General features: G+C 19.5%; 3 protein-coding genes across 3 annotated transcripts in view; 1 reads left to right on the forward strand and 2 right to left on the reverse strand.

The window, feature by feature from the left end:
* The window catches only part of PADL01_0422700 (Plasmodium exported protein (PHISTc), unknown function), a gene marked incomplete at both ends in the record, with an annotated part of 1,786 nt that extends 604 nt beyond the window's left edge, over positions 1 to 1,182 (forward strand). The window contains one exon of the mRNA XM_028685350.1: positions 1 to 1,182. This exon is cut by the window's left edge and continues 312 nt beyond it. Within this exon, the coding sequence (XP_028536857.1) occupies positions 1 to 1,182 (1,182 nt within the window).
* Positions 1,183 to 1,329: 147 nt separating this feature from the next.
* PADL01_0422800 (reticulocyte binding protein homologue 5, putative) lies at positions 1,330 to 3,140 on the reverse strand (the record flags this gene model as incomplete). Its single annotated transcript, XM_028685351.1, has 2 exons — positions 1,330 to 2,846; positions 3,077 to 3,140. The coding sequence occupies 2 exons, from the start codon at positions 3,138 to 3,140 to the stop codon at positions 1,330 to 1,332; spliced, it is 1,581 nt and encodes a 526-aa protein (XP_028536858.1).
* A 1,812-nt stretch (positions 3,141 to 4,952) lies between these two features.
* Positions 4,953 to 9,821, reverse strand: PADL01_0422900 (reticulocyte binding protein homologue 4, putative; the record flags this gene model as incomplete). Its single annotated transcript, XM_028685352.1, has 1 exon — positions 4,953 to 9,821. The coding sequence occupies one exon, from the start codon at positions 9,819 to 9,821 to the stop codon at positions 4,953 to 4,955; it is 4,869 nt and encodes a 1,622-aa protein (XP_028536859.1).
* Positions 9,822 to 9,986: the final 165 nt, after the last annotated feature.

Genomic DNA, 9,986 nt, shown 5'->3' on the forward strand with positions numbered 1-9,986 from the left:
AAAAGAAGAGAAGAGGAAAAAAACAAATTAGAAGAGGAAAGGAAAAAAAGAGAAGAGGATAGAAAAAGAAGAGAGGAAGAAGAAAAGAAAAGACGAGAAGAAGAAAGGAAAAAAAGAGAAGAAGAAATTAATAGATTAGAACAAGAAAGAAAAAAAAGAGAAGAGGAAAGAAAAAGAAGAGAAGAAGAAGGAAGGAAAAGGAGAGAAGAAGAAAGGAAAAAGAGGGAAGAAGAAATTAATAGATTAGAACAAGAAAGAAAAAAAAGAGAAGAAGAAAGAAAAAGAAAAGAAGAAGAAGATAAGAAAAGGAGAGAAGAGGAAAGAAAAAAGAGAGAAGAAGAAATTAATAGAATAGAACAAGAAAGGAAAAAGAGGGAGGAAGAAAAAAATAAGTTGGAAGAAGAAAGAAAAAGAAGAGAAGAGGAAAAAAATAAATTAGAAGAAGAAAGAAAAAAAAGAGAGGAAGAACAAAATAAGTTGGAAGAAGAAAGAAAAAAAAGAGAGGAAGAACAAAATAAGTTGGAAGAAGAAAGAAAAAAAAGAGAGGAAGAAAAAAATAAATTAGAAGAAGAAAGAAAAAAAAGAGAGGAAGAAAAATCAAATGAGTCTGAAAAATCAAATGACACATTTTTATCCAATGGTGATACTAATTCAAATGGAAGTACCAATATAGATTCTTCCGAATTATTAGAAAATGATGTAGATGAATATAGCGATTCAAATGATATATCTAGCCTTGATGATTTTAATAATGATATAAATGAAGCGTTGAATCTTTTATCAGATGATGAAATTGATGATATGATTAATATCTTAAATGATATTCCTTCATTTGAAGAGATGCACGATATATGGAATGAATTATGTAAGAGTGAAAAGTATAAATTTTTATATCTTATATATGATTTAAGAAAATTATATGAAGAATTAATAGATGATATTGATGATATTGAAGAAGAGGAAGAAGAATTGTGGGAAACGTGCGTTTTTGGTGTTGGTAAGATACAAGTACAAGCATCTGGAACTTATAATGATTTATTTAATAATTTATTAAGTGATGAAGATGTTTCAAAAGAAGAATTTATTGATTTTATAAAAGAATGTAGAAATAGATTATCACTTATAAGAAGTCAATTAAAAGATAAATGTGAAAAAAAAATTATTGATGGTTTGTCTAATTAGAGTATATGATATATATATAAAAAAAAAAATAAAATAAATAAAAAATAAAATATATATATATATATATATATATATATATATATATATATATATTTATATATATATATTTTTTTTTATATATTCATATACATACCATGTTTTGTCATTTCATTGTGTAAGTGGTTTATTTTTTTTATATGTTTGAAAATATTCCATTTTAATTGGGACATCATTGAACTTCATTTGTAGTACATAAATTAAATGATGAAATATATTATTTAAATGTTTTTCTTTTGAATAGAATGTATTATATAACATTTGTCTTAAATGATCACTAGTAATAAATAAAGAATATTCATTTGACATGTCTAAAATTCTTTTTAATAATTCATCTTTTTGAAATGTTCTCCATATATTTAATTTAATTTTGTCTTGAATTATTTTATTTTTATCGTTTATTATTTTTGTATGATATTCAATTCTTTTAAGAATATGTTTCATTTCTTTATGTATAAATTTTATTGTATCAATATATATATGGGAACTCATTTTTTTATTTAAATTGGTTAATAATAATTCACTTTGCTGTAAAATATTTGTCATATCTGATAGGTCTTTATTTAAGTTTTTTGATTTAACAGATAATATTATTTTAAGAATATATTCATCATAATGATATCTTATTCCGTTTGTATTACAGAAATTATTATTGTAACATGAAATTTGTTGAAAAAGTTTTGTACCATAATTTTTCATATCCATACATATTTTATTAAAATCATTCTCATGATTTTTTATACATTTAATTAATTTATTTTTTTTTGTATTATATTCATTCATCATCTTTTTAAACGTTCTATTCATAAGATCATTTTTTTTTTTATTTGAAGGAGTATGATTACTATCTGTATCTTGTATACTATCTTCTACCTCTTCGGTTTCATCATCTGTCTCTTCAGATTTATCATCGATTTCTTCAGATATATCATATCTATAGGAATCATCATTCTTATTATTTATATCATAAGGATGCTCTAATTTTTTTATAGTTCCAATTAAATCATTCTTTATATCATTACATTTACTTTTTACTTGGTCATATCTTTCATTTATTTTCTTAATAAAAGCATCTACACCTATATACATTCCATGTGTAGAGTACTTATGATATATAGAATTATAAGATAAATGTTTATAATAATCTAAAAAAGTATAATGAGGTATTATAACAAAATCCAAATGTCCTTCTTTTTCTTGGAAAATATCAATAGAATCTGCAATGTTATAATTAGATAACTCTTTAAAAACATATTGTAAAAAATTAACATTTTTATAATCCACATTTTTATAGTCTTCATTATTTTTCACATCATTTTTTTCATTTAATAACATGCCATCATTTATTTGATTAAATACAGAATATTTTTTTATAAAAGAATTATGAGAAGGAATAAACAAATATTTTAAACCATCATTTACATTTGTATTCAAATATGATTTTATATATGTTGAATGATCTTTGATATTATTTGTTTTTATATTCTCTTTATCATTATCAATTTCTTTTTTGATATCCTTTCCATTTTTTATATCATTTTTTTCTTCTTCAGTGCTCTTTATTGGTAGTAACGTCAGATTATTTTCTTGATTCTTCGTTTTTTTTATTGCATTTTCAAAACTTAATCCTGTACATATAGTAAATTCAAAATTAACATGTTATATATAAATATAAATATATATATATATATATATATATATATATATATATGTAAGTATTTATTTATGTATCTACATATATATATGATGACACAATTATCATTGTGATAGAGTCATATGACCTCATAAATATGTTTATATAGCACGTTTAATATATATATGTATATATATATTTTTTTTTTTTTTTTTTTTTCTTTACTATTTAATATAAACAGATGAATATATATAATGGTCAAAATTAATTTTTTTTTTATTCTTATCATTCTATTATGTGACTTAATTCTTCATGGGTGTATAATTTATTCAACGCACACATATATATATGTATATATTTATTTATTTTTTTTTTTTTTGGAACATTTAATTTTTACATAACCGCCTTTTATAAATTAATGGAGAAATCTTATGAATTTATTTTAAATCATATTTTTTAATAATATAAATTTGAAAAAAAAAAAAAAAAGAAAAATTACATATATATAAATATATTTATTTATTTATTTATTTATTTATTTATTTATTCATTTATGTAGAACAATCCTACATTTACCATTGTTTAATTGGTGTAAAAACTTATTTTATATATAAAAAATAAAATAATAAAAATTATATAAACTTAGATAAATTTTTTTTTTTATAAATATTTTATCGTGATTATATTTTTTTTTTTCTTATATAAAAATGAAGTTTATATGGGTACCTAATTTTTTTTTTTTTTTTTCTTTCTTAAATTTAGTACCATTTTTTTTTTTTTTACACCGTAATATGCATGTGTGTATATATTTTTGAAAAGCTTAAAACCTTTTATTATCATTTTTTTTTTTTATATACAATTAATTTGATAATTACATTTCAAAATTAATTTATATATAATATATATATATATATATATATATATATATATTTTAATATATAATTTTTTTTTTTTGTTGGTATATTTTTTCTTCAAAAAATAAAGAAAAAATTCAAATATTTTGTAAATAAGGCCATTTAATTATTCTGTTTTTTTTTTTTTTTTTTTTTTTTTTTAGTATAATAATCATTCTAAATATAAATTATTACATATATATATATATATATTATTATTATATATGTTATTATTTTTTTTTATGAAGTAACCAAGGGTTGACATGAATATATTATTAAAATAAAGTGAATAATTGAATGAATATTTTTTCTTACCTTTATATTTCCTAGTGCTCTTTGTATAACATTATATATATATATATATAATGTAGAAGAAAACTACAATATTGTTAACAAAATATAGAATTATATGTGCCTATATTTTTTATTATATAATATAATTATTTTTTTGATAAAAAAATAATAAATACCTTTTGTTCTATTAAAGAAATATAATATATATATATATATATATATATATATTTTGTATAATTTAAAAAAGGAACCCTTAAGTAAAAATATAATAATTGATTAAATAGACATATTCAAATTATTAAGGTACTATGATAAACGAAACAATTCACTTTTAATTTAATTATCCTTTTAATAAAAATCATATTATTTGTTTTAACATATAAATATATATATATATATATATATATATATATGTGTAACAAATTTATAAAATTCTGACATGTACAGGTGAAAAATATTGAGCTAGCCAAAAAAAAAAAAAAAATAATGAAAAAATAAAAATTATATACATAATATATTCCTCCCAAACGAAAAAATAATTTTCTTTTTATGTTTTCATATAAAATTTTTTTTTTTTTTTTTTTTTTTTTTATAATTTTAAAATAAATACATTAATATATTTACTGTTCCATAAATTTTTTTTAATGTTGTGATTACAAAAAGGAGTGTTATAATAAGAATGTATATATGGAAAGGATGGTAGTATGATTATAAAAGAAAGTACACACACAAAAAGAACAAAAAAAAAAAAAAATAATTAATGAGATAAAATAACAAAAAAAATAATAAAAAATGGGAACAAATCAATAATATCATATATAATATCATCCAAATGGATAAAAAATAAATAAATATATATATATATATATATTTTTAATAACAGGATGTAAGTGTCCATTGTTTATACGATTTAATCATATATCATTAAAATCCTCATTATCATTTTCATCAAAATATACAGGCAGATATTCTTCTTTTTCTTGTAACTCTTCATCATCTGCTTGACTAAATTCCTTTTGGAATATATTAAAAATATGATGTGGTTCATTAGGGTTTTTTATGAACATAAATGCAGTACTTGAACATAAGAGTAAGACAGCAGTAATTCCTCCAGCATAAAGAATTCTATAATATGAGTTATCATTCGCTGATGGTTTTCTTTGATTATATTTATTTTCGTTTTGTTTATTATCATAATGGTTGTATCTATTATTACTATTATTATTTGTATGGGGTTTATTTTTTTGTTGTGAAGATGTATTATATGTATTATTATTTCGATTGAGGTTTGAATCATCCATGGTACGTTGTGATATATTAATTGTTTTATGTTGTAATGATATTTTTTCATCATTATTTGGTTGATAATTATTTGTATATACATTATTTGTATTGATATCATTTGGATATACATTATTTGTATTGATATCATTTGGATATACATTATTTGTATTGATATCATTTGGATATACATTAATTGTATTGATATCATTTGGATATACATTATTTGTATTCATTTCATTTGTATGAATATTATTATTTCTATAAGTGTTCCTTTGATTATTTTGTTGATCATCATTTGTTAAAAGATTTGTATTGACAGCCATGGTGGTATTTATAACGTCATATGTACTACCATTTTGTCTTACATTAGTTCTATTATTTCTCATTGCATTATTTGTATCATTTATATTATGAATTTGTGTAGCATCATTTGTGAGTCGACTTCTTTGTAGATGTGTATTATCTTCCTGTTGTGTTATTGTGGATTTCATTTTATGGAATTGTATATGTGTGGGTTGTATTAACTTGGTTATCATAATTTGTGTGTCTTCCTTGAAGTGTTGTATGTTCTTGTTGAATTGTTGAATTTTTTGTTTTTCATTTTTGATTATATTTAGTATAGAAATGGTATGATCGGATTGATTCAAATATTTGAAGTGATTGATATTTTGTTTAATATCATTCAATTGTCTTTCTGTTGTATTTAATTGTTGTTGTATATTTTTTAGTTGTTGAAAAATATTTAGCATATTATTTTTGTTGTAATTTATTACATCATATGAATTAATTGTCTGTGTAATTTTTTTTTGTATATTAAATCTTTTCCTATTAATATCATTATTAATGTTTTGAAATTTCCTATAAATATTAAAAACAATATTTGGTACTTGAGAATTATTTAATATTTGTTGATTGTTATTAATATTATGTATGAATTCTTGATTGGTATTTTTTATTTGTATGATTTGATTTTGGAGTTGATTATAAAATGTATTTTGTTCTTGTAATGTATAATTATCGTTTATAAAAATTTGTTCAATATTTTTAAGATTATTATTAATTTTATCGTTCATTTTGCTATGTAATTCTTTATATAAATTTTGGAAATTATTTATATTTTCTTGAAATATATGAAATAATTGTAAGAAATATTTAATTTGTTCTTTTATTTGTTGTATTTTATTTGTGTCTACATTTTTATATGATTCTTTCTTTTCATTTAGTTTTATAATATTATCTATGTCTGATAAAATATTTTCATTTTTAGTTTTTCCATATTTAGTATCTTGAAAAATATATACCATATGATTATTTAGAGAATATACAAAATTTAGAGAGTGCTTATAATAATTATTGGATATATTTTTAAATAGTTGATTATAAATATTATATAATTCGTCTATATCTTTTTTGATTTGTATGCATTCGTATAATTTATTTGTTTTATATATTTCATAATCTTTTATATCATTAAATACAATATTATTATTATTATTATTATTATCATCATTATTTATATTAATAGTAATATTATTTTTCTTGTTAATATAAAATTGTAGTGAATCCTTAGATTTTGTATATAAATTATTAATAACATTTTCATTTAATTTATCATATATTTGTTTAATATAAATATTTAGTTCGTTTAGACTTGTTTGTTTTATATGTTCTGGTATTAAATTAGATGGTATAGAATTAATTTGATTAATATATTCTTGTGTTGAATTTTTTAAGTTATTAATTTTATTTTTTAAGCTTTCAATAGATATATTATTATTATATGTTTGTTTGATAGAAGTGTTTAATACATTTAAGATATTTAACATATTTATTTTATAATGAATACTATTAATATTTCTGAACATTTTTTCTATATTATGTAAATTAATTTGATATGTTGTTTCTATATCATAAATTTTTGTCATAATATTTTTATTATTAATTTCTTGAGTTAATATTTTTAATTCTTCTAATATTTTAGTTTTATCATATAAATGGCTGTATTTAGTTTTAAGAATATTATAATTGTTTATTTCTTTTTGTAAATTTATTATCATACTTTTGATATTATTTATGTTGCTTTGTATATTATTTTTTTGGTTGTTTATATTTTGTTTTGTTCTAACAAATTGGGAATGATCAAAAAGGTTAGTAGAATCAAAAAAACGGATATCATAATTCTCACCATTATTATTAATATTATTATTATTATTAATATTATTATTATTATTATTGTTATTATTACTTTCTATATATTTTATATCTCCCTGTTGAATATTTTCCTTTTTTATTTGTTCATGCTTCCCTTTTAGATTATTTTCCATTTGTCCTAATTCCATTTTTTCTTCATTCATTTGATTTAAATTTTTTGATAAGTCCTGATATTTTTCATTTATTTTATCAAATAATATTTTAATTTTTGTTTTCAACTGATTTGATGTTTCTTCTATATTTCGAATAATTTCATATTCCATCTTTTCTATAATTTTTTTGATTTCTTGATATAGTGTATAAATATTTTCTTCTGATATATTTTGTATAGGTTTACATTCATCTATATAATTTGTAAGCATTTGTTTGATATTTTGTTGACTACATGTTTCTGTATTCATTTTATTTTGTATTTTTTGTGTTAGAGGTATTAATTGATCAACATATTTTTTGATATCACCATTATATAATAATTGGAGTATTATATTTACTTGTGTGTTATTTTTATATTGTTGTTGTAATATATTTTGAATATTTGTTTGTGTCATATCTTGATTTGTCTGTTTGTTTATATTATAATATTCATTTTCTTTTTGTTTTAATTGTAAGATTTGATTAAATAGATTTAATTTTGTTTGTGTTTCTTTTATTCTATCATTTAATTCATTTTTATATATTTGTATATTTTTTTCTTGTTTTTTTAACCATCTTTTCCACACGATTTTTTCATTTTGGATTAATATATCATTATTATTATTTTTGTTGTTGTTATTGTTGTTGTTGCTGTCGTTGTTATTATTTATTATTTTTTTTTTTTCTTCATCTTTTATAAATGTTTCTATTTCTTCTTCTTTTATATATATACCCTGTTCTTTTATCCATTCAATCTTTAATTCTTCAAACCATTTTTCATATTTCCATTTTTCCATTATATATCTTTTCCTTTCTATCCATTGATTCCACAAAAAAATTTGTTCTAGGTAGCCATTATTATCATCATTTGTATTTTTATTTTTTATTATTATTTCTTCAATACATAAATTCTTTTGTTTTTTGAATTGCATTTGTATATATTCTTCTAAAGCAATTTTTAAAAACTCCCATTTGTTCTCTTCCCATTCTTTTTTTTTAATTTCATTTACCCTTTCCATATATATTTCTATAATCCTTTTAATATAAGAATGATTATTTTGATATATACACTTATTATCCTCACTTGAATGTTCCTCATTTATGATATTCTTCTTTTTTTTAATATGTAAATTTTCATTTCTCATATAATTATATCTTCTATTAAATACCTTTTTTTTATTGTTATTGTCATAATCATTCAAATTTATAGCTATTTTTAACCAGTCAGTTTGATTATCATCATCTATCCAACTTATTTCTATATCTTCCCAATATTTTTTTAACAAACTTCTTTGAATTTCTAACATATAATTATTTATTATATTAATTTGTGTCAGGTCCAAATTTCCTTTTTCTATATCAACAAAGATTTTTTTACATTCACCTTCTTTCCATGCTTTTTTTAAATTATCAAACCATTTTTCTTGTTTCCATTCATTCAATTTTGTATTTTCATATCCTAATTTTATATCTTTTTTTATATTATTCAATATATGTAACATTTCTCTATTTTTTTCACAAGCTTCTTCTTTTTTCAACTCATTTATATATGTATTAACAAAATTTTCTTTATTCATGAAACATTCTTCCTCCTTAAAATCTTCGATTACCATCATATGTATTTCAATAAATAATTTTGTTATCAGCTTTTTCTTTTCCATGTCATCCATTTTATCATTTCTATCACTTTTCAAATCATCTTTATCTTTTTCATATTTATTCATTAATAAATTAAACCATTCTTCATTTTCCAAATCATCAAGATGATATAAATGTTTTGCAATCCATTTTCTCCATATATATTTTTGTCTTTCTAACATAGGGTTTATACATTTATCACTTTCTTTATTTTTCAAAAAAAATAATTTCTGATCATATCTATTCATTTCATCTTTCCAATTTTTTTTTAATTTATGAAACCATTCTTCTTTATTCCATTTTTGTAGCATATATTTATTTCGTTTAATCCATTGAAGCCATATAATTTTTTGTCTCTCTAACATGAGAATATCTTCAATATTTTCACTTTGTTCAATAGGTAATTCATCATTTATATTATTCATGTCTTCATTATCTTTCTTAATAAATTCTTCTAAACAGATTTGTAAAAAATCTCCTCGACTTTCTTCCCATTCATCCTTTTTATATTCATTCATTACTTCCATATATATCTCAATGATAGTTTTCCATTTTACTTTTTTTCCATTAATACTAATTTATTTTTATCAATTATATTTTCACCTATATGTTCATATTCATTCATCATGTAACCATTTCTCATTAATATTTTTCCAATGTATTTGAGGTATATCTTTTTTTAC

Source organism: Plasmodium sp. gorilla clade G2 (assembly GCF_900097015.1).
Source record: "Plasmodium sp. gorilla clade G2 genome assembly, chromosome: 4".
In the NCBI taxonomy this organism is placed as follows: Eukaryota; Apicomplexa; class Aconoidasida; order Haemosporida; family Plasmodiidae; genus Plasmodium; species Plasmodium adleri (nom. inval.).